Source organism: Carcharhinus amblyrhynchos, chromosome 34 (assembly GCF_965287045.1).
Source record: "Carcharhinus amblyrhynchos chromosome 34, sCarAmb.v2.hapA, whole genome shotgun sequence".
Lineage (NCBI taxonomy): Eukaryota > Metazoa > Chordata > Chondrichthyes > Carcharhiniformes > Carcharhinidae > Carcharhinus > Carcharhinus amblyrhynchos.
Window position 1 is genome coordinate 2096842 of NC_137357.1, and position 25987 is coordinate 2122828.

General features: G+C 42.3%; 2 protein-coding genes across 2 annotated transcripts in view; both read right to left on the reverse strand.

Annotated features, from left to right (window-relative positions):
- Positions 1-7659: 7659 nt before the first annotated feature.
- LOC145361237 (uncharacterized) lies at positions 7660-16806 on the reverse strand. The gene is made up of 7 exons (XM_080216871.1): positions 16785-16806; positions 14784-14925; positions 11491-11567; positions 11253-11414; positions 10798-10893; positions 8734-8900; positions 7660-7776 (listed from the first exon to the last, which is right to left on the reverse strand). The coding sequence occupies exons 1-7, from the start codon at positions 16804-16806 to the stop codon at positions 7660-7662; spliced, it is 783 nt and encodes a 260-aa protein (XP_080072997.1).
- A 2538-nt stretch (positions 16807-19344) lies between these two features.
- LOC145361238 (uncharacterized) overlaps positions 19345-25987 on the reverse strand; it is a 34313-nt gene continuing 27670 nt past the window's right edge. The window contains exons 12-15 of the mRNA XM_080216872.1: positions 24569-24713; positions 21078-21154; positions 20828-20989; positions 19345-19493 (exon numbers count right to left, since the gene is read on the reverse strand). Of these exons, the coding sequence (XP_080072998.1) occupies positions 19345-19493; positions 20828-20989; positions 21078-21154; positions 24569-24713 (533 nt within the window). The remainder of the gene's footprint in view (positions 19494-20827; positions 20990-21077; positions 21155-24568; positions 24714-25987) is intronic.

The window sequence follows — 25987 nt, forward strand, 5'->3', positions numbered from 1 at the left end:
GAAAGGGTCCAGAATGCAGTGCTACAGTCACAGCTAGGGTGTAGAGAAAGATCACCTTGGGTGAGGTATAGGATTGTAACTGGAATCAGTTCACCACTGATGCTAAGTTTCTGACACAAAAATAAACCCAGCTATTTCTCCTGCTGAACATTAATCTTAATTTAATATGTTTCTCACTTTTTCCATTTAGTCTGGGTGTCAATAAAGTGGGAGATTCAGGATTGAAATGATTGTGTGCGGCTCTGAGGAATCCAGAATGTAAAATACAGAAACTGGACTAAGTACCAGACTGTGTGAGATTGTGTTAATAATCGGTGGATGTCTGACAGTGTAAATTATTATCAGTGTCAGTAATAGTGTCATTAATAACCATTCCATATCATTCCTGTCGGTATTTGTGTTAAGCACCATGGATTCACTCTGATTCCTGAAATGTTTCTGATCTCCAGTTTGGAGAGTAACAGCCTCAGATATTCTCACCTCTGCTCTCAGTACAAGCCAGTCAGTGATGTGTCTAAATCTGAGTTACAATAAACTGCAAGATTCAAGAGTGAAAGATGTAACTAATCATTTATAATTATTCTCAAAATCATTCATAAGAATAAAAAAGATGGACAAAACAATTAAATGTTTATAGAATTACCAGATATGGCTGGTCGCATGTTCAATTTAGTTTAATTTGTCATTCAGATTATAGATGTTTTTGTCTGTCAGCTTCTCAGTTTGATTAAACATAGAAAACTGCTGTATATTGGTAAGGCAGATTACAAACTACATTGAATTCCGATGAGTTTTATTCTGAGGGATCCACTCTCAAATTTATATTAACCGTAGCTTAAAAAGAGAACGCAGAGATCAAGGTGGGGAGGGCTATGAAGAGAATTCCAGCAGTTCAAGGCACAGCTCAGCTGGCAATGGCAATAATCACAGTGCAGAATAGTCTGAATGATGTCCCTATTAATAATGGACGTTGTTTTTAACAAATAACGATACTAAATCTACCATTGCTATCAGTGTTTGTGTTATTAAAAACACTGTCCGTTATTCGTAGACACATAATAAGCTTGTGAGCAAAGTTGGAGACCATGAAATAAAAGACAAAGGCAGGCTAGATATGGAGTTATCTGAGTGACAGGAAACAGGCAGGAGAGGTGAACTGTACCTTTTCATTTATAGGAAGCTAACAGTGGCTTTCCCCAGCAACCAGTACTGTGTTACTATGACTAATTTTCTTTACATATACTAACAAATGAGACTTGTGTTTATCTAAAAATAAGATATGAAGCTGGTGAAGCTCCAGCACATGGCCACTAGACCACAGAACGGACGCAGCATATGATAGACCGAGCTCAATCACACTAAATCCAATGGATCAGATCAGAGATCTGCAGTCTTGCCATACCAGTCATAAATAGTGTTAGGCATGCCACAAATGTTAAACATGCTGATTACATTAGGCAACACAGGGGTTAGCACTGCTGCCTCACAGCGCAAAGGACCAGGGTTCAAATCGGGCCTTGGGTGACTTTATGTGTAGAGTTTGCATATTCTCCCCATGTCTGTGTGGGTTTCCTCTGGGTACTCCAATTGTTCCCACAGTCTAAAGATGTGCAGGTTCGGTTGATTTGCTATGCCAAGTTATCCCTAGGTGTCTCGGTGTGTAGGATAGGAGGATTAGTGGGCCCTATATGTGGTTACAGAGAGAGAGCCTGGGTATGATGTTCTTTCAAAGAATTGGTGAAGACTCGATGGGCCAAATGGCCTCCTTCTACACTGTGGGAATTCTATGATTCTATAAACATGCCACAAGAATTCCATCATTACTGATGAGGGAACCCAGAACATCAGTGCCATCTTCAGCCAGAAGTGCTGAGTAGAATGATTAATCTCGGCCTCCTCCTGAGGTCCCCAGCATTACAGGTGACAATTTGATTCACTGCACGTGAGGTAAAGAAATGACCGAAGGCACTGCACACTGCAAAATCAGTCAGCCTGGCAGTACCCCAGCAATGTTACTGAAGACTTGTGCTCCATAACTATCCATTCCTCTAGCCAAGCTGTTCCAGTACAGCTACAACACTGGATCTACCGGACAATGTGGGGAAAAAAGCAGGACAAATCCAATCTGATGAATTGCTGCTCTGTTAGTCTGCTCCTAATCGTCAGAAAAGTGTCATCCTTCCAGTGTCTCATGAACATCACTGCAGGAGTTCCTCAGGATGATATCCAAAACCCAACCATCTTCAATAGCTTTATCAATGACCTTCCTTCCATTATAATGTCAGAAGTGAGGACGATTGCACAATGCTCAGTACTGATCACAATTCAGGAAACAGCAAGACCTGAACAAAACAGAAAATGCTGGAAAATCCCAGCATGCCTGACAGCTTTTGTGGAGAGAGAACAGCTAACTCTTCGAATCTGGATGACTCTTCAACAGAGCTAGCGTCTAAATGTCTGAAGAACGTTCAGGCTTAACCCGATAAACAACAAGAACCGTTCATTCAGCACAACATCTTCCTGCTCATTCCCCCAGCCTGTATTCCAGCCTTTATCAAATCCACTCTGCTCCCAGATACTTTACACCATTAGATATTACAATTCAAACATTATCATCTCTCCAATTTAATATTTGTCCAAGGCGGTCACAGACAGACTAAGGAAATTTGGCTTGCCCACTACGACTCTCAGCAACTTTTACACATGCACCATTGAAAGTATTCTTTCTGGTTGTCTCAGTTTGGTATGGCTCCTGCTCTATGTCTGAGGTCACGTTCCAGCCGAATCAAGGACAGCTACTTCCTGCTGCCATCAGGCTTTTGAATGGACCTATCTTGCATTAGTACGCCGTAGTGCATTGTTACACCCGAGGTATGACTGCTACACTACATTTTGCACTCTCTCCTTTTCTTCTCTCTGAACGTTATGCTCTGCCTGTCTAGCATGCAATATTCAATACTTTACACTGTACGTTAATACATATGACAATAATAAATCAAATCACTGGTCTGTACCTTACAAGAGACTCATTCTGTTTTCTCAACAATAAACCCTTGAATCCACTTAAGCCACCATTCAAGTTGATTGTTGTTTGTATCTCCTGGTGTGAACAGTCTATCCAACCTCTGATCACTAATGTCCCTTTCGTGAAGATTTTTTTTTGGTAGAGCATTGCCCCCAATTTTTGAAAAGTTAGGTTAAGCCTAATCCCAATCCATCAGCACGTCAGGAGCTTCACGTGGGCCTTGCATGTCGACAAGTAATAATTTTATTAAAAATGGAAAATTACAAATTTTGCTGCCAGGGAAGCTATGCTTTATTTCATCATGCCTATTTAAACATGCTTAGACCGCTCGTTCAGCCAAATCTTTGAGGGCAGGAGAGTATTTGGATGCCATGTGGATGTGCATTACTCCATTCATACTCATGAAATTCTGAAACTTCCCACATGTAAGTGAATCCTATTTATGTCACAAGGTTCTCGGGCATGCAAGATTGATAGAGTTTCTCTATGATAATGTAAAATGTACAAGATACCATCTGGTGCTCATCGTTCCATTTTGAATGGGTGTTTTTTTTTCAAATGCAGCCCATAAATGACCCTGCAAAGCCCACCTGTACTCGCTCAGGCTCTCCCTGACCATTCAAAAGCCTTCAGCGAGGCTGAGGTGAGTCTTCCAGCTTTTCCAGGTAGATTTTGCAGCTGTTTCCAATATCACTGTCTGTGCCAGATAACAGACATGGACCATGCCAGCATTTTCATTTTACAAATTTGCCTGTGGTTGTTGTGCAATTCTTGATATATTTGATGTTGGAATGTGCTTGACACAACCACAATCACTCCCCAGATATTCATGCCCTCTTCTATAATAAATTCCTGATAGGTAAGGGAAATAATATGTCAGATCCTGCTTTGAATGCCTATGTAGTCCACCACTAAATTTCACCAACAAAGTGCTCTTTTTGGCCCATGCTTGGATTTGCTCAGCAAGTACTGGTGGAGTGTACAGGAAGATCCGAGTCATGACAACTTCAATCATCTTTAAAGGAGAAAGTAGGCTGGCGGGTAGCAGCATAAATGAAGCCGCATTTACTATATATCTCCCTGAAAAATGTTTTAAGCTCTATTCATAGGCTCTTAATAGCAGTGTCCAGCACTGGATCTGAGCTGATGCGATGGGAGGAAACTTATTGTCTTCCTTGAATAGGACAAACAGAAGTTTGTGTCGGAGGTGTGGTAGATAGTGAGGAAGGGTGTCTTAGTTTACAGAGAGACTTGGACAAGTTGCAGAGCTGGGCCGACAGGTGGCGGATGGAGTTTAATGCGGAAAAGTGTGAGGTAATTCACTTTGGCAGGAATAACACTTGTGTAGAGTATAGGCCTAACGGTAGGTCTCTGAATAGTGTGGATGAACAGAGGGATCTAGGTGTATGTGTACATAGATCCCTGAAAGTTGGGAATCAAGTAGATAGGGTTGTTAGGAAGGCATACGGCGTCTTGGCGTTTATTGGTAGGGGGATTGAATTTAGGAGCCGCAGCGTCATGTTGCAACTGTACAAAACTCTGGTGCAGGGGCACTTGGAGTATTGTGTGCAGTTCTGGTCCCCACATTATAGGAAGGATGTGGAGGCTTTGGAGAGGGCGCAGAGGAAGTTTACCAGGATGTTGCCTGGTATGGAGGGGAGGTCCTATGAGGAGAGACTGAGGGATTTGAGGTTGTTTTCGTAAGAAAGAAGTCGGCTAAGAGGGGACCTTATTGAACCATATAAGATGATTAGCGGTTTAGATAGGGTGGACAGTGATAGCCTTTTCCCTCGGATGGAGAAAGCTAGCACGAGGGGGCATAGCTTTAAATTAAGGGGTGGTTGTTATAGGACGGATGTCAGAGGTAGGTTCTTTACCCAGAGGGTGGTGAGGGATTGGAATGCCCTGCCTGCTGCAGTTGTAAATGCGCCTAGTTTGGGGGCGTTTAAGAGATCCATGCATAGGTTTATGGATGGAAAGGGTTTGGTTTAGGTTAGAGGGTCATTGCTTTTTAACTGGTCGGCGCAACATCGTGGGCCGAAGGGCCTGTTCTGCGCTGTAATGTTCCATGTTCTATGTTACTATGGTGAAATGTGGACAGCTGACCTACCGGTGGAACATAATCACCATATATACAAAACCTTAGTTTTGGCTGTGGGCATTCTTCTTGTCTGCATTCACCAGGGCACGTCATGGGTATGCAATTTGATTTTCTGTCCAATCTCTCCAACGTAATAATACCGCTCTAATTCTAATAGTGGGAAGTGTCACAAGCTACGTGCGTGCTGTCAGTGAATCATAATGGGCTAGAATATTCGTTGACAGCCATTGTTTAACGTTTGTTAAGGCTTCCTCTTGTGGCATTTGCCAGGACTATTGGTGTTTTTCATCGTACAAAAATGTGTGCAAACAGGATTGCTAATTTCAGTGTGAATTTCCCATCTTAAATTATGAAACCTAGGAAGGGCTCCAGCTCCATTTTGTTCCTTTGATTCAGATAACCTTCTGTTGCCTTCACCTTCTCAGCAGGATTTAATCCATCTATGTCAGACCCATGGCCCAGGAATGTTACCTGTCTGACCTGGAGAACACATGTTCCTTCTTCGACATTGATCCACTGCCCGGATAGTTAATCTCTACCTCCTCCTGCTTGGATACTCCAAAGACAACATTGGTTTCATGTGCTATTGATTCTCACTGGGAAACTCTCTTGCTCACACGCTCTGTTCTGGGGATATAAAGTATCACATTTCCAGCATCCTGAGTTATGTACTAGGACGATGCGGTAAAATAGATTCTGGGTGCATAGAGATGAATATTTCACAGTCAGGATTATATTGATCCGTGTTTCGCCTCCCCACCTGTCTGACTACTGGTTTGACAACATTGAATTGAAGTTTATCTCTGCATAAATCATTTTTAAGTTCCGCTATAGAAGCTGCTGTCAAATGATTCATCTAAATCCAATGCCATCTCCAAACGCATATATACAGCTAATCGTGACACAGGTAGGGAGAGAGGTCGGGAAGAGTGTTGGGGGGGGGGGGGGTAGGGGTAAAGAGAGCGATGGGGTAAACTGAATGTTTGAAGCTTTTTATAAATCTTCCACATTGTTCAGAAGTCGCCAAAATATCTGCAGCCAGTGACGTCTTGTTAAACTGATGTCTCTGTCTGGCTGCTTGAAATACAGAAGGAAATATGCCCACTTCGTGATCCCACAAATATAATCACGTCAACTCTAATTGAATAAACCTCAAGAGAGAAGAGAAAGTGCCAGCATTAAATCTGCGGAACGCAACAGCTACCTAAATGCCATGCTTCATAACAATGACCTTTTCCTCAACTTTTCTTCCATTTTCAAAGTCAACTGCTTCACGTCCCTATCTCTGCCACATCATCCAAACAATACGTCGGTCTTCTGATGTACATTCTTCCAATTCTGGCCCCTTATGCGTTTGTTGATTTCTATCGCTGAATGAAAGATTGTGCTTGATTTTGGGTATGTGAGACTGGCACTTTATTTAAAGTCCCATCTTGTCTGCTGTTGCCAATCTCGTCAAAGAGCCGACCTTCTCCAATTAAAAAATGCAAATATGTCGATGAGCCAGATAATCCAGAAGAAAACAAAAAACACAGTTGTAGCTTTGTAAGATTTATTAAGCAAATTTCAAGCGATATAAGCTACATCCCGAGACAAGATACTAATCAGACTTAGTATCAGAGCGGATTAACGGAAAATCAAACTTTTACTGTTATAAATGAAGCATTCAGTGAAACAAGTTCTTCTAATAAGAATGCTTATTTCATTCTGCCCTTTCATAAATGCGTTTCTAAATGAAGTATTGCCCACTGCCAGAGTCCTGCAAAGAAAGCCACACTTGCTGACGTGCAGTTTTACGGTTTGAAACTTCGATCAATCGATATATTTCCTCATTGTCTAAAGATTGACATGAATGAAAATGTAGAAATCACACTCTTCCCTCCTCAGGATTTAAATAGTCCCAAGAAATCATCGTGTAATCCACCTCTTAATAGTGGCTTCATTTAATGAAGCTAATCCCCTCACACGCCCTTTCTAACACATCAACATTAAATTCCCTTGATAAAACACAACCACTATAGCTCCTGTCACACATCCTTAATATGTTATCATGAAAAAAAATAGCTATATAAGCATATTTGGATTTCGTAAATCCCACCACCAAGTAATTGCCTCATTTTCTAAAACATTAATTAAAAACATGTATGTTTGCATCGGTTGACCTTCAGCAGAGACGACCTGTTCTCCTTGTGCCAGTCCTCAGTGTTGACAGATCCGTGAAGGTTCAAGACCTGTAAAAATTGAGATGTATAATCAAACACCCTCATTAAACAGGAGACAACTGCATAGATAGTCTGCATTGAACTGAAAACTGGCTCCTGTTATAAAATCGCATCTAATATTCTATTTAATACAAGCTAAAGGAAGTACACTCTTGTATTAAAGCCGAATCAACAGCAGAAACACAACGACACATTTTTAGATGTAGAAGATAGCTTATCTGCAAAACATTGTGTCCAACAAGCTGAAGATAAAACAGAAGTCATCCAGCCAGTATATAAAGTACACCAGACAAGATCATGGGTATTGGGTACTAGATGACATAATTGATATCCTGTGGGTCCTCGGGGTCAACATCCCAGCACTGAACATCTTCTGGTTTCAGTTCGAACTTCATGTTTGGACATTGATCCTTCAACACCTGTTGCACCTACGATTGCAAATAGGAGAAATGATGATTGTTACAGAGTCAGTCATTCAAAATGATGACAAACATAATGGATAGGCAGATGGATAATCAGACATGTTGCATCTCAAACAGAAAGATAAATATTTTCAGATTTAGATTGAGGAATGACACTGTCGTAGTGAGAAGTCTTCCTTCAGGATGCAGATGGGGGAAAGGAAGATGGGGTTGGCAGGAGCATCACACTGAATGTGGCAGAATTCATGAGAATTGTTTGATGAATTTGAAAGCTGTTGGTTTGAACAGAGAAAACACGGGGAGCCCCAATTCCAGGCTGGAAGGGAAGGGAAGAGGTCAGAGCCGAAATTGGACAAATACAACAAATTCACACTGGGCTGGACAGAGTAGAAGCAAGGAAGATGTTTTTCCTCTTTTTTTAAAAACTAGAATCAGAGGGAGACAAAAATGAAATAATTTGGAAGTTTGTAGTTCAGATTAGTGAACAGAGGAAAAAGACAGAGAGAAATATAGAATGAAAAAGAGAGAGAGAGAATGGACAGAGGGGCGGGGGGAGACTCTTGGTGTAGGGGTTGGGGGGAGGACGAGAGGGGTGCCGTAAAGAGAGGAACCAGAGTTAGAGTGTGTGGAAGAGTCAGAGAGAGGCACTGAGAGACAAAACAATTAGGCAAAGGCAGAGAAAGTGCAAATCAGCCTGAGGAAAATAAAATGAATCAAGTAAGCCTTTCACACAGTGAGTGAAAGAGATCATTATACCATTGGTTCAGTAACCCAGGAACAGGAGAAAATAGTCTATGTTTGGAAGCATTCTACCCATCTATTTCATAAAGCGGTTTGTCTGAAAGACAAGTGACAACTAGAATGGGAATTCGTACTGTTATCCCAGGGGGAGTTTACAACCAGTGAATGGAGAATGTGTAAGGTGTAGCTGATTTCTCAGTTTACAGCAGTGTAATCTCTCACCTTCTTCACAGCGATTTTCTTTGCAGCTTCATCACTGAGTTCTCCCACAGAAGTGATCTCCACATTAATCGCCTCATATTGAGAATCTGGTGCGGTTGCTGATGTTGTGTCAGTATATTCGTGAGTTGTCTGTTCCTCGGCTTCCAGAACTCGTGTTGGGTGTGGACCTGTAATAGAGGGCGGGTTCAGAGCAGAAGTAATAGAACGTCAGACGACCTTTCCAATAAAACACAGGGACCCCAAATGGAACTCAGAATGAACGGAGTGCTAGGCAGTAGAGTATTCATTATCAAATTCTAGGCTGTCACCAAACATAGACACAGCAGTGACATCGTAGGCAAGGGCTGGACAGCTGCTCCACTGCCCTATCTTTTGAGAGAAAGTTCACATTGTACTTCAGATACCTGGTTAATGCTGCCCTTAATCGATAAGTATCTGGTTTGGAAAATGTATTATTTCTATTAGTGACACTGTTCATACTGAAACAATCTTTCAGATTTATTTCGGTGTGACAATGTACCTGTACAATAAGCAGCACACTTATGCAACGACTTCAACTCATACACAAAGTAGCTTTTGCATTTTTTAATGTTTATCTCATGGACCCAGCATTGCGTTTACTTAACGTTCCAGACGGACAGGCAGTACTGAGGACGTGCAGGGGAGTGGTGCTATAGAAGGACTTGGACAGGTTCGGAGAGTGGGCACAGAAGTGGCAAATGCAATATCATGTGGAAAAATGTGAGGTTACGCACTTTGGAAGGAGGAATGGAGGCATAGACTATTTTCTAAATGGGGAAATGCTGACAAATTAGAAACACAAAGTGGCTTGGGACTCCTTGTTCAAGATTCTCTTAAGGTGAATGAGCAGATTCAGTAGGCAGTTACAAAGGCAAATGCAATGTTAATATTCAAGTCGAGAGGACGAGAATACATGAGCTGATATGTACCTCTAAGGATGTATAAGGCTCTGGTCAGGCCCCATTTGCAATATTGTGAGCAGGCTTGGGCCCTACCTGTAAGGAAGGGTGAGCTGGCCTTGGAAAGCGTCCAGAGGAAAATTGCAAGAACAATCCCTGGAATAAAAACCTTGTTGTGTGAAGCACAGTTGAGGACTCTGGATCTGTACTTGTTGGAGTTCAGAAGGATGAGGGGGGATCATATTGAAACTTACAGGACACTGCGAGGTCTGGATAGAGTGTACGTGGAGAGGATGTTTTCACTCAGAGGAAAAACTGGAACTAGAGGGTACAATCTCAGGCTAAAGTGACGATCCTATAAAACAGAGATGAGAAGGAAATTCTTTAGCCAGGGATTAATGAATGGGTGGAACTCTTTGCTGCACAAGGTGGATGCCAGGTCATTGAGTGTCTTTAAGACAGAGATAAATACCTTCTTAATTAATAAGAGGATCAGTAGTTCTGTGGAAAAGGCACAAGAATGGGGATGAGAAAAATATTAGCCGTGATTGAATGGCGGATCGGGCTTGATGCACCGAGTGGCCTAATTTTGCTCCTGGTCTTATAGGAATATGAGAGGTAGAGAGAGAGAGAGACAAAGAGAGGGAGAGAGAGAGAGCACGAGAGAGTGAGATAGAGAATGTGTGTGTGTGTGTGTGTGTGTGTGTGTGTGATAGAGAGAGACGACGTGAGAATAACTGGAGAGAGTATGAAAGAGGAACAGAGTGAATTGGGTGAGTGCGATAATGAGATTGAAAAGGTGAGAGAGAAAATGCGAATGCGAGAGAATTAACATAAAGGGAGAGAGGGACAGAGAATTGCAGAGGGAGAGGGGGAGAGAAGAGAGACATAATGCCAGAGGCAGACAGAGATAATGTGGAGATGAGAGATACTGACACAGTGAGACAGAAAAAGGGTGGGGATACCTCTCCATAGTGCACAAACCTCACTCAGTATATCCCATCCCATCAGTCACTGTATCCAAGTTTCCTCTTTCTTTACATCCTGCCCTGTGCATCCCTGTGCTCTCAGATGAACGTCCTTGAGTGATCCTTTTTGCAGTCACTTTCGCAGTTGATCACAGTGAGCCCCACCGTAAGTATACCTGAGGTTGAGGACTCTGGTACAGCTGTGGATGTTGTGTCGGTATATTCTCGAGTTGTCTGTTCCTCAGGTTCCTGAATTCGTGTTGTGTTTGGATCTGTAACACAGGGCGGGTTCAGAGCAGAAATAATAGAACGTCAGACAACCTTTCCAATAAAACACAGGGATCCCAGATGGAACTCAGAGTGAACGGAGATCTAGACAGTAGAGTATTCATTATCAAGTTTTAGGCTGTAGACCTATCACCAAACATAGACATAGTGGGGGCATAATGCCCAGTAGACAGGGGCTGGACAGCTGCTCCACTGACCTATCTTTTGAAAGATTGTATTTCAGATTCCTGATTAATTCTGCCCCTCATCTATAGGCATCTGGTTTAGAAAATGTATTATTTCTATTAACAACACTGTTCATACTGAAACGACCTTTCTGAATTATTTCGGTGTGACAATGTACCTGTACAATAAGCAGCACAGTTATGCAACGACTTCAACTCATACACGAAGTAGCTGCTGCAATTTTTAATCTGTATCTCATGGACCCAGTTGCATGGATTCCCATTCCAGCTTAAACAGACTGTCCTCGTCACTATTCCTTGTTCCATGCTAGGATGGACACCTGGAATGAAGTTGGAAATTAATTGAGAAGAGTGCTGGATCGTGAGTGAAAATCTGATATCAAAGTCAAAAATTACCTTCTAACCAGCCTGAGGCTTTTGTGGAACAGTGTCCCTCTGTGACTTTAGTCTCGGGAATCTGCCACCCACCAAAACTGAAACAGGAATAACAGCGTGAGCTCCGGAACTATAAACTTCCAAAGTATTTCATTTCTGTCTCCCTGTGAACCGAGATTTTAAAAAAAAACAGGAAAAACATCTTCCTTGCTTCTACTCCGTCCAGTTCTGTGCGAATTTGTTGTACTTGTCGAATTTCTGCTTTGACCTCTTCCCCTCCCTTCCAGCCTGGAATTGCAGCTCCCCATGTTTTCTCTGTTCAAACCAACAGCTTTCAAATTCATCAAACCATTTTCATCATTTCTGCCACATTCAGTGTGATGCTGCCACCAACCCCATCTTCCTCTCCCCCATCTGCATTCTGAAGGAAGACTTCTCACTGCGACAGTGTCATTCCTCAGACAACACCAGCACTGTCCGGGAACCATTCCGTACAAGAACAGGAACTGCAACGCCTGCCCTCTGACATCTCCATCCCCACTGTCTAAGGCCCCAAACATTGGACTGAGATGAAACAGTGGTTTACCATCCTTAATTGTTTTAAGGAAAATGTATTCACTACTCATGATAACGTTTCCATTGTTGAAACAAAAGATAGGTTCAAGCATTGGTTTGTAAACATTTCATTTTGCTGGTGTTACCCACAGCTGTTTTGTCTCTCGATGTTTTGAATTGCCTACTCCATTCTGATTCTAACAGTTCTCTCCTCAGTCAGGCACACTACAGTCATATTATTCTGAATATTATTACTTATTTTGAGTCTTACTTTCCGATTAAGTTTTCTCAATCCATGTTATGCCTGCATCAGCTTTTCCCATATAAGATTTCCTTTGGTTTGGCAAAATTCGAACATGATTTCAGTAAACCTCTGCTGCTTTCAACGTTAACCTCAAATATTAATTTGTTTTCCTATTTCATCCTGCCTCGAACGTTGTCTCAATGTTTAATCAATATCCGCGGCCTTGTGCGATGCACTTAGAAAACTGTAATTTGAAATACATTTTTTTCTCTCTGCAAAGATGCTTCAGGGCATACTGTTTCCAGCATTTTCTCTTCATGTACATGACCTAATACCAATTGTTAAGTGAACAAACAGTGGGCTAGCGTGTACGGGAAATATCTGATAATACAATACTTTGGTTCTTTTCAATATGTCCTTCTGTCAAATGTTATTTCCCATTACTATGTCTCCCTGTTCTATTTCGCATGCTATCCAGCGTTTCATCCCTCGTCTCTCTGTTGTCCCTAAACAGTGTTACATTCATTTACTCTCTCGCAAGTGTTCCTTCCTCTCTGTTATGCTGCATCCCGTGACATCTCACTTCTGCCACTGTTCTCTCTCCCTCTCTATCCAAAATAATCTCATGTTTTGCTCTGACCCTGTTCTCTCTCCTCCCCACCCCCCCTCCATGTAATACAATCCCTTCATCATTTCAATTTTCACAATTTGTTTTTTCTCTCTCTCACACTAGATATATCATCCATCCAGCAATCTATTTATCGATCTATCTGTCTATCCAACTATCTATCCATCTATCTATCCCCCTTTTCTTTCTATTTTAATTCTACTTCTGCCTACCTACTGTTATCTCCAATTACTCCCCATATCCATGTTAGCTCCCTTTAGTCTCTGCATCTTCTTTCTCACTCTCTATCTAGCGCAATAACTCTTCACTCTGTTGTTGTTCTTTCTCTTCATTGTCAACTTGCTCTGTCTCTGCTCTCTCTCCCTCTAGACCCAGTGTTATCTTCATTCCTCGCCTCTTTCTTCTCCCTTGCTATATATCCAGTGATATCCCACGTTACTCATTGTTTATCTCCGTTCTATGCTCTATCTCGTATAATCTCCCCCTTTGCTCAGTATCTCTTCTCTGTCACTTCACATCCAATGATGCCTTTGTTTTCACACACTTTGTTATCTCTGTCCAGTTTTAACTCATTTACTTTCTGCCTCCGGCCTCTCCTGTATCCAGTGTTATCTTCCTTTAGGCTCTGTACTTTTTTTTCGCTTTCTGCATCCATTCTATCTCTAGCCAGTGCCATCTGCATTTATCATGTGTGCCCCTCTTTTTTTTCTTCCTGTCTATTTTAAATTCAGTTACTCTCTATCTTTGTTTCTCCTTCTGTACAGTGTTGGCATCCTTTACCATTTTTGATTTTCTCTCCCTTTCTATCCAATGCAAAATCCCTTTACTCACTTTCTCTTCTTTCAAGTTCATGATGCAGTGCTACATCCACTTACTGTATGTCTTGTTCCTACGTAGAACAGAGGAATGGAAAAAAATGCATTTTTGTGGGGAGAGAATGTGGACTTCTAGGAAACACGGGGATCTCTAATCGCAAAAAAGCTTATATATAAACAACATGGAATTGGAATTGAAAAGGCCTTTCAATGGTCATGGCTCGAGGAAGCAGAAGCAAAGAGACGTGCAGTTACAACACAATTGTACAGATTGATGGCGAGATCGCATCTGGAGCAATATATATAGATTTACTCTCTGAAGAAGTTACCTATTGTATTAGAAGAAGGTCATAGATACTCTGGTCAATTGATTCATTCTATGAAGTGGCTAAAAACACAATGTTGAGAAATGTTGGCCTTATCCGACTGTGGTTGAAAATAATGAAAGCTGATCTTAATGAGATACTAACATGGAAGTTAACAAGATGTAAGCTGAAAGGATTTTGACCATTTTGGGAGAGCCTATAACTGGAGACAGAACATAAAGATAAAGGATTTAATTTATAAGATCGAGGCGGAGACTGTTTGTGTGTTATCTGAGCGGCTCCCAGATATGTGGAACATTACTGAGGAGCAATGGAGGTCAAACACTGAGTATATTTTGCCGTTAGAATTTTTTGTTCTGAACACAATGAGGGTAATGGGGCTTGGAGAGAGGGCTGGAAGCAGAGAGGAATGTGAGGTTGAGGCCACAATCAGGTCAACCATGATCTTATCACATGTCGAGGCAAGCTTGGCTTTTGCTGTTGCTAACTGGCATGAGGATAGATGCGTATGTATGTATAGTTCCCTCTATCCAGTGCAGTCTCTAGTCACACTCTGCACTTATTTTACATTCCTAGGTATTCAGTAACTGATCTCATTTTCCTTGTTTCACTATAGTTTCTTTTCCACAATATGGGTATCTCCTCATTCGATCATTCATCTCTCGTGTTTGTTTTGCTACATTTGCTGTTCCACCTGCATTGACATAATCAGTGAAATAGAACGGCAAAATGTATCTTCATGTTACCTTTGAAATCTGTACCATCCATGACTAAGTTTATCATCACATTTCCAAACAGAATGTTTATCCTCCTTATAATCCATGTTCCTCCAGGTCTGGTTCAGGACAACATGATCCATGCACGGGTTACTGACTGCAGAATCTTTGGCTGAGTGAAAAAAAAACGTTTTAGTGTTCACTAGAGTTCTAATTACTGCAGGACTCATGTTCAATAAATAAACTCACCGCTTAGTTTTACACCCTCAATCCTGACACCAGCACACCTCAACAACCAACAGCACACTTCACTTGCAACAGAAGTCTTTCCTCGTGGAAGATAGTGTTCTGATCCCCATTCCAGGCAGTCATGTTAATCCACTCTTTACAGAAAATATGCTTTTTTTTGGATTCACTATTGTGTCTGTCAACAAGACAAACAACGTAGAAATATTTTCACCAACCAAACGAATAGTGAAGCCACAAATTTAAAACTATTAAGTATCAATTCTGTAAACCAGAATATTACTAAAGTTTGAATTTAGCAACCTGTTTAATGTAGAGTTACTGTTTTTTCTACTTTTACTAACATGGCAATCTCTCTTGCCCTTATGTTGGTCTTTATGTCTATGCTAGCCTTACAGTCACACCAATCATTCCACAGCTCACTGTCCAGCACCTTATCTGGAATTCAGTGGGTTATTCCACCAAACGCACCAGCCTTAGAGAAGAATTCACTGCTCTAATACTGGATCCCTCACAAAAGCAGCTGTGTATCCAGTTGTTTGGTGAAAACCTGTGGAATTCCCCCATCAAAGCACTGCCTCTCTATCTCCACATATGGCATGCCCTATGAATCCTCTTCCCCGGCCATGTCATCTATCTATAATTGCATGTTAATGCGTGATAATGTATGCGTGCCATCGTCTCTGAAGAAGCTACAGGGACAAGATACTGGGCAAGACGACAGATCAGTGACTATCGCTGATTGCTGTGCAGACACGTGGATTTAGGCCAGTGTCTGTGGGAGTTTGCCCATTCTCCCCGTGCTTGGGTGGGTTTTCTCCGGGTGCTCCAGTTTCCTCCCACACCCCAAAGATGTGCTGTTAGGCTGACTGGCAGGAATAAATTGTCCCTAAATCTGTTTCCCTCAATCTGGATGGCCATAAAACATTAGATAGGGGTCATGGGTAGAGAGGTGGACTTGTGGTGTTGAGATGGCGGCGTGGGCTCGTTGGGCCGAAGGGCCTGTTTCCCAGGCTGATTTTGTTCATTGTTCTTTGTTTTTGTATGTCACAATGTTAAACGTGGTATAGAAAGAAACATAGAAACTAGAAGTAGGAGTAGGCAATTCAGCCCTTGAGCCTGCTCAGCCATGCATAAAATTCAATATCCGATTCCTCACTTCCCCGCCCCCCCCAGCCCCTCCCCTCCCCACTCATATCCCTTGATCCGTTTAGCCCCAAAGGATAATCTAATTTCTTCTTCAAAACGGATAACACATTTTGACCTCAACTCTATTCTGTGGCAGCGAATTTCACATTTGACTTTCTCCCGGTGAAGAAAGCCCTCCTCATCTCAGCTCTAAGTGCCCTCCAATTATTACCCCTCATTCTCCATTACCCTGCAATTGAGAATTTTTTTTTTCCTGAATCCATCTTCTTAAGCCCTTTTAGAATTGTATAAGTTCCCAAACTCCAGTGAATATAATCCTAACTGATTAAGTTTACCTTCATATGACAGACCTGCCGTCCCAGGAATCAGCCTGAATCACCTTTGCTGCACTCCCTTCTATAGTAAGAACATTCTTCCAACACATTACACACACTACTCACCAATGTCCTATACAATTACAATGAAACTTCCTTAAACATCAAATCCTCTCGCTATGAAGGCCAACATACCATTTCTCTCCTTTACTGGGTGCTGTACTTTCAAGGAACAATGCACAAGGTCACCACTTCCCTCAATTTAGACCCATTCAAATAATAATCGCCTCCCTATTATTGCTACTGAAGGGCATAACCTCACATTTCTCCACATTATACTGCATGTTTCATGCACATTCAACCTATTCAAATCATGCTGAAACAATCTCTGTCTCCAACTCACAGCTTACTCTTCCACCCAACTTGGTATCATCTGCAAATTTGGAGAAAATGAGTTCAATTCACTCTTCCAAATCATTAATGTGTAATGTGAACAGTTGGGGTCCTAGCAGAGATCCCTGCGGGACCAACGAGACACTGACTGTTAATCAGCAAAAATGCATTTATGCCATCTCTTTGCTTTCCATCTGCTAACCTACTATCTATCCATCTCAAGACGCTACTTGTAATCCCCTATGCTTTAGTTTTGTAATTTGTTATGTCAGACCTTATGAAAAGCCTTCTGAAAGTCTAAATAAACCAAATCCGCTTACTCTCCTCTATCAACTCTACAAGTTAAATTCTCAAATAATTCCAATAAGTTTGCCAAGCAGGATTTCCCTTCTGTAAATCGATGCTGGGTTTATCTGATTATATCACTGCCTTCCAAATGTTGCATTGTGAAATCCTTTGTAATGGACTCGGGCAACTTCTCCAATACCAATGTTCGGTTCACTACTCTAGAGTGTTATCTCTACCTCCTTTGTTAAATAGCGGTCTTACATTAGCCAACGTCCAATATGTAGGAACCTGACTGGAGTACAAAGAATTCTGCAAGATCGCCATCAATGTATTTCTTATTTCCAGGACCACATCTTTAAATACTCTGGGATGAAGATTATAAAAACCTGGAGTTTTATCCACCTTCAACCCCATCAATTTCCCCGAAAGTGTATGTGCCATTATGTCAATCATATAACTCCAATATCGTGCATCAAACAGTGCTGGCATTTGGACGGGAAAGATACAGTGCACAGAACTATACTTGGAATCTGTAAAGGTCCATTAGCATTGAATCTAATGGAATGTCATGTCAACATCGACAGCAGAGTATGATTCATTTCCCGAATAAAATATTGGAAATGTGCACCAGATATTTTAGACTTCGACTTGTAATGATACTTAAAGCAGTGTGGAACAGGTGAAAGATTATTGTTCCTTTTAGTGACTTGGCACATCCAGAGACAATTTCCTGGATCATTTAGAAACAGCAATGTACCTATGCAATATGCAGTGCTGCAGTCTGATGTTGGCTTCAGCTCATAAACAATGAACGTGCTGCAGTTTTTAATCTTTATCTCTTGGTTGCTGTAGCAGCGATTTCCAGCCCAGTTAAAGCAAACTGTCCTGGTGACTTCTCCCTGCTCCACGGTGGGATGAGAACCTGAAAGGAAGGTTATACATATTCATAAATGTAAACAAGGTGAAAGTTACTGGTCAGTGAATGAAAATCTGATAGTTTAAACTAAGACAGTACCATTTAACCAGCCTGGGCGTTCTGTGGAGCAGTGATAATCTGGCACAACAGTCTCTGGAAGCTTCCACTCTCCAGAACTGAAATAACAATCATAGAGTCATACAAAAGTACAAATGTCTATCTCGGAATGAGGCCAATCTGCCCACTGTGTCCCTGCAAGCTGTTTTTATCAATCTGTCCACTTAGCCTATCTACTCTCCTGATGGAACATATCTCGGTCTTTTACAGGAGTGCAGGGAACAGGACGCTAAAGTGCACATATGGATTGAGAGTGGGAAATGTAAATGTAGGAAACGAACATGGTATTGCCTAAAGCACACCGAAAAGTTAATTAAAAATTAATCCCCTTGGAGGAAGTTATATTGTCCTTGCCTCATTGAATTTAACTCATGCAACTGACCTTGTATGGTTAGTTTAAAAACATAATCCAATCTTTTACAAGGACAGGTGTTTGGCAAACAGCTCTGTTCTTTCCCGCCATCTGTCTCCCTCATTGCAATTTCAACTTCACTTGGGCCGTAATCTCCTCTGTTGCATTTGAGAATAATTAGACCGATGCATCATCCATCTCGCTGGAAACTTGTTTTAAGATCTCAGGCTACGGGTCAGCACCTGCACAATCTCTGCTGGCAGATCCAGGAATTTGCTCCGGCCTATTCTCTGGTGATGGTAACTTTGACGAGGTCCACCTTCACTGTAATTTACTGACTCAGACTTGTTGGAATTTCAACCTGGAGACGGGACACACAGCGGATACAACAGGAAAGTGGACACTCTGAACTACGATTGGGAGAGGGATACTGAGTGTAGAAAGGCTGCATGCTGGGAACAGTTTAAAAAGGATAGGAGACAGGGAAGCATATTTAAGGTAGTCCCATCGAGTAGAGGGAGGGAGGGATCAGGACTCACCAGTATCCCAGATTGATGCAGAGCATATGACATGTCTATTTTACTGTTGTTGAGAATAATCTGACTTTTCCCAATTGATTATTATATTTAAATTCCACGCAGTGTATCCAAAATAGTAATCCATTCATCTGCTTTACTAATGCAGTGAAATTGCCACCGCACACACAAATCTCACTAACACTACCCTTCTCCCCAAAGCCCATGGATTCATGGATTACTTTTTTTTTTAATCTGTTCACATTACTTTTGAGGGTTTATCTGGACGACATGGTTGATGTTACCTTTCAAATCGGTACCATTGGGAGACAAGATCATTATCACACTTTAACTGTCCGGAACACTCTGTGTCACTACAATCGATGCTTCTCCAGGTCTGGTTCAGGACTGTGTGATTTACACACGGTTCGATGATTTCTGGGTCGGGCTCTGAGTGACATAAAGATGTTTAATGTGAAAAGTACACTTAACATTGCACAGGATATTTCGCAACCCCACCCCACACCCCCCCCCACCCGAATGCCTCCCCCCCCCCACCCCCCCAACCCCCTTCCCTCGGGACATATAAGATAACGAAGGGGCTGGACAAGGTAGAAGCAGCGATGTTATTTCCACTTAGAATGGAAAAAGAATTAGGGGACAAAGCCTCAAAATACGGGGGAGTCAATTTAGAACAGAGTTGAGGAGGAACTTCTTCTCCCAGAGGGTAGCGAATCTTTGGAATTCTCTGCCCATTGAAGCAGTAGAAGCGACCTCATTAAATGTGTTTTAATCACTTATAGATAGATTTTTTAACCAATAAGGGAATTAAGGGTTATGGGGAACAGGTGGGTAAGTGGAACTGGACCACTATCAGATCAGCCATGATCTTATTGAATGGCGGGGCAGGCTCAAGGGGCTAGATGGCCTACTCCTGCTCCTATTTCTTATGTTCCCACCTCAAGAAATCAAAAGACCATATCATAACAACTCCAGTGACGATAAAGTCATTTACTAGAACGATTGCAAACTGGGGAATTTTCTATTGGAGAAGGAAACATCTACATGATAAATGATCAGTAGTTAAAAAAGAAAAAAAAATGCAGTCTGTACTGAATGGATTGGAAGAAATGTCTCCCAATTTGAAAGAATTCACTTTAATTAATACAACACGTCTGCTCAGTCAGTTCATGCCGCTCCTTCATTCACAACATCACACAATTCGCAGCCACTTTCTGGCATGACTAAGTCACTGAACGTTCCTCAGCTCAGTTACATCACACCACCTCAAAAGTCAGGGAATTCCATCCCATCTCGATGACAGCTTCATCCCAATCAACTTAGGCATGACATCCCAACCCCTTAGACACAATCCCCATCTCCCGTCATTCAGTACATCCCACTGTTCCCAGTTGAAAATCCTGCAGCGATCTTTCGTGCAATGACAGTTTATGATTCATTTGAGAATAACCTCAGCACATCACTGACTTTGCAATCCAAGCTCTCTTAATGAATGGTGTGTCAGAAAAACCTTCTGCCTCTGACTCGGAATTATTCTTGGATCTTTAATATAAAACTTAGTCGCAATGGAAACATTGTGTCATTCGTTTTTTAGTAGAGTTCATAACGGTTTTGAACCATATCATACACACACGGACATCTCTAGAATGCGGAAGGGGCAGACAACACTTGAGAGAGTATCGCTCAATTATCATTATTATTTGTAACAATGATCTGGAACTTCCAGGACCACCCTCCCAGCTCATTCATGAGAAGCAAAATACCTGTGCAATAAACACCATTACACTGAGGTGTCGGCTTCAACTCATAGACGAAGTAACTGCTGCAGTTCTTAATCTTTATGTCTCGGTTCCAGATGCAGGTCCCACCTTGGTTAAAACAAACTGTGCCGCTTACTTCCCCTTGTTCCTCTGTGGGATGTGAACCTGAAATAACAGAAGGATTGACGAATGTAACCGAACAGAACAATGCTGGACAATGAATAAAATGTTGATATTCTGAGGTCTGAATTACCCTGCAACCAGCCTGTGTAATAAGTGGAGCAGTAACCCACTGGGACACTTTTTTCCGGAATCTTCCAGCCACCCGAGCTGAAACAACAATAAGAATTATGGGATGATAAAGTTCAGAATGAAGCCCTACGGCACAAAGTGTTTCTACTCGCCGTTTAATATTTCTATCCAATTAATCCAACTGACCACATGGCCTCCGTTGACTAATCTGAAATTCTCTCTCTGGAGTTTTGAGCCAGATTGAGAGGGAAATGTACAATGACAATGTGTGATTGAGTTGCACGTGTTAACGGGAAGCAGACCCAGAAGCATTGTTTCAGGGCACACTGCACATGCACCACTGATTGAGACTACCCATGGATAAGGGGAGGAGGGGGGAGGTGTCCGGACCAGGATTCAGCTCGCCATGCGTTGATATGACAGAAGTTGCACATGCGATATGCAATTAATTTGGCCTCTGCAGAACCGTGCGCCGCTGAAATTGAGGGTGAAAGGGCATTGTAACGTTGCAGTGGGGGTTGAGTAAAAAGTCCGCGAGGAAGAGACAACACATTTGGCTCCTGAAACTAGACGGCCATAACAATTTTTTGAAAGGGATGTGGAAAATAATGTTTTTCCAAAGGATTGGGAACAATGAGATATAATAATGTATAAAGGTTAGGGGGATGTCCTTGAGGATGTGAGAAGAGAACCCAAATATAGAGCGATCAGGCAAAGCCACCAGAGAAGCATTGCCATGAAATTTTAAAAAAGTAAATAAAGAAAGAGATATGGCAGGGACAGGGGGCAAGAATAGGAATGAAAAAAAATATCAGCAGAGTGTAAAAATTAGGGTGTCGCAATAGAGGAGATCCCAACACGAGATGTCCCAAATACAGATGTGACAGGGAGATTTTGGAAATGGAAATTTGTCACACAGAGGTGACAGTCAGCGATACCAAAGGAGATGGGCGAGGGAAGGTTTCAGAAGGGGAAAAGGTCAGGTAAGGCTTTGGAACATTTGCGAGCAAGAAGAGCTTGCCAAGAGGTAGGTGCCAGAAATACTTTCTGAAGTCTGATGGGACACCAGGAGGTTCGAACATGAGGAAGCACAGGGAGGCACTGAAAATGCAATGGTGACCTGGAGATGCTGGACTCAAAACAAATCTACTGGGAAAAGATGCAAATCAAAATGGGACAGAGAGAGATGGAACATAAATATATTGCAAAGTGCAAATGAACGATGTGATCTCCCACAGGGAGACATCACCAATACAGAGGGACCAGCACGAAGGCATCCATGGATCGTGGGGGGGCAGGGTGATGTCACCAATGGAGCCGGGACAATGAGCCCCCTGCTGAGAGGAACCAGGGAGAAATCCCAAAAAAAGAGAACTGGAAGAAGTCTCACAACACCAGGTTAAAATCTGACAGGTAAGTTTGGTATCATGAGCTTTTGGAGCGCTGCTCCTTCAATAGTGAGTGCCACTCACCCAATGAAGGAGGAGAGCTCAGGAACCTTGTGATACCAAATAAACTTATTGGACATGTGCTGGTGTTGTGAGACTTCTTACTGTGCCCACCTCAGTCCAACACCGTCGTCTCCACATCAACAGAAGAGATACCATGGAGATATTCACAGGCGAAAGGGGACTGAGAGATGTTGCAAAATGCTGAAGAAAATGGAGAGAGACCCCATATAAAGGAGTCAGGAATAGGGAGAGGGCTACTGGACAGGTATGAAAGGATAAGTGAAGAGTGCAATGTTACCAAGGGTGAAGGATAAGGGAGATTTCGCGATGGGAAAGAGGGCGGGTGGACTTCCCCAATGCTGAGTGGAATGGGTAAAGGAATAAGGAGAGTTTCCTCAAGAAAGTGGTCTCCAAGAAAGCACAGGAAACTACAGAGGGAAAAGTCTTACCCTAAAGAGTGCATAGAAACACATGGGTCCCAGTCTTGGGACAGAATGGAAATGAGGTTCAGAAACGGAGAGGGAACATAAAGCGGTCACAAATGGTGAATGGAAATAAGAGGCGAACAGGAGGAATGTCTAAAGGGGAAAGCAACAAGCAAACATACCGAAGTCACGTGGAAAATTACGACTTATAATAGGAGAAGTGGCAGACAATGGTCCAACAAGAACAATGTGGCAGCCTTGACTGTCAAGGGATATTGGGACAGGAAGAGTTTCCAAAACCACAGATCATGTGAAGATTTTCCAAAGCGATATTAAGCTGTCTGAACTCCCAACTGCAGTGCAGGCCAATCGAGTATCAAAGGGAGGGGAACATATGATGCGGCAAATGCTGAGCTGAAAGGACCGGACTAAATGGAAAGAGGAAAATGAACAGTTTCAAAGTGAGTGTGGAGACTGGAACGTTCAAACAAGAACAAGGACAAGTCAAATTTTGAAATGGAAAGAGGCACGGGTTTTTCTTAAGTTTCAAGGCAAGTGGAAAGTTCAGAGCGAGAGGGGACAAAGAAAGGAAGTTTATGGAGAATGGATAGTGAAAGGTCCCAAATGGAAATTGGCCGAAAGAGATCTCAAAAAAGAGGGGGATCTTGGCAAGGATCCAAAAGGCGTGTTTGAAGGGATAAGAACGTACTTGCAGTGGGTCATAGTGGAGATTCAAATGGGAAGTGAGGAGATGTTCTGATTCAAAGGGTAGAGCATGCTGGCAAAGTTCACTGCATGAGAGGGAAACGGCCTCATTCTTCGTTGAGCAAAACTTACAGTGCGAGAGAAGACATGGATCGTCTCAACCAAACGGCTACATCACAAGGTTCAAACTGGGGAGATGGTAAGGAGAGGTGTCAAAGGCAAATTGAGTAGCGCTGGTCCGGCAGTGAGACTGTAAAGTGAATGGTACAATAGAGGGAGTTGACCTGCAAATGTTCACATAGAAAATGTCTTCATGAGTGACGACAGTCAGAAGTTCGAAAGAGATGAGACGGTCAGCGAGCTAAAAGCAATGTCAGTGAATAGGCAAAGGAGAAAATGGTTTCATGAATGTTTGCAAGTGAAGGACCTTGCTCATCACTGCTGACATTAACGTTACATTCCAGATTGATTATTTGAATTTAGATTCCACCAGGCGTCTACAAAGCATTAAGCTTTAAGTTTATGTTTATTTTCTCGTGTCACAAGTAGGAGCACATGAACAATGCAATGAAGTTAGTGTGAAAATCCCCCAATCCCCACACTCTGCCGACTATTGGGTACACTCAGGGAGAATTCAGAATGGCCAGTGCACCTAACCAGCACGTCTTTCGGACTGTGGGAGAAAACCAGAGCACACAGGTTAAATCCATGCAAACATAGGGAGAATGTGTCGACTCCACACAGACAGTAATCCAAGCCCGGATCCCTAACCACTGTACCACCATGCCGCCATTAGTCCACTTATCTGGATTCCCAGTACATTAGTATGACAACCCCACACCCATCTGCCCTAGCTAACCTCAGATCGACAATTGTTTAACTAGTCTCACTGGATTATATGCTTCTCGTACCTTTTAAATCTGTACCATCCGTATCTGAGATTTGTATCACATTTCAACTGCGCAGAACATTCAGTCCCATGACAATCCATACTCCTCCAGGCCTGGTCGAGGACTGTGTGATTAACGCAGGGGTCACTGAGTGCTGATGCAGGGGCTGAGGATTAGATGTTAGGTTTGACAGTTAAAATTACACAGTACTCTGCACATCAAACAGTAACAAGTTCTCATGGTGATAAGCACTGATGACATTCGTTCAGTAGATCAACTGAACAACGGAGACTCTCCCGGCTCAGTAATCTCTACCCAATTTCCTCAGTCGTTGCAAACCAATCCTCTCAGTTAAAGCATCCGATTCACCTCAGTCAAAACATTTAACTCTTCTTAATGAGCACATCATATTTCCCGCAGTCACAAAATCCCTCTCCCTTTCTGGAAACTATTCACTTCAGTCAGAATACCCTTCCCTCTGTTACTAGATCCCACCCGCCTCAGTCACTGTATCCCACTCCACTTAGTCACAAGATAAAACTGTGCTTAATGATAACTTCAGACTCCCCTCAAACACAACACCTCACTTCTATTAGTCAACACAACCCATTCCCTTCAGTACATTCTTGCCACAGTCACTAAATCTCCCTCCAGTCAATCACTGTATCCAACATCACACAATCACTGCTGACAACCCCCTCGTTCAATTCGATCCACTCAAATTACAAACAAAATTCCACTCCCCTCAGTTCCCACATCCCACTTCCCTAAATCACTATCTTCCACTTCCAATAATTAGCATATCTCAAACCTTTTTCAGTCATTGCATCTCTCTCTCCAGTAATTGATTCCCATTTTGATCATGAATTGCATCACACTCTGCCATTGCATTATATTTTGTTCAGTCACTGTATAACACTTTCCACAATCACTACATCCCATTCTCCTCAATTGCTGCATCCCAACCAGCTCAGTCACAGCATCAAATTCCCTTCAATCACTGCGTCTCATTGCACTCAGTCAGTGCATCTCACGCTCATATATCACTATATTCGCGCAATCACGGTACCTCAATCCACTCAGTTATTTCATTCCACTCCTCTTAATCTCTAACCTACACTCTCTGCCACTGCATTCCACTGCTCTCACAATATCATTGTTTCAATATATTGCAATGACATTTCACGAAATGACATTGGATGTAGATTACGTTCTGATTTATTCATAGATCTCATATTTGCAGAACTTATTGATGTAATCTAGTGTAAGCAGGGGAGGAGGTCATTCAGGGGGTCCCACAACGCATGTTATTGCTTAGCTCCCATTCACAACAACTGCCCACCTCCTCCCCCCGCCCCCCCAGCCCCAAAACCCAACACAAACTCCTCTATTGACACCCAAGGCAATACAGAAGCTCCAGCAATAATTTCAGAAAAAATC

What these genes read in the sequence shown, in the direction of transcription:
- LOC145361237 (XM_080216871.1), bottom strand. Translation starts at nt 16,806, where the DNA reads ATGCAGTATAATGTGGAGAAAT. An exon ending in GCAGTATAATGTGGAGAAAT is followed by an intron (nt 14,926 to 16,784) that starts GTGAGGTTATGC and finishes TTTTTCACTCAG; the next exon opens with CCAAAGATTCTGCAGTCAGT. An exon ending in GGATGGTACAGATTTCAAAG is followed by an intron (nt 11,568 to 14,783) that starts GTAACATGAAGA and finishes TTCCTGTTTCAG; the next exon opens with TTTTGGTGGGTGGCAGATTC.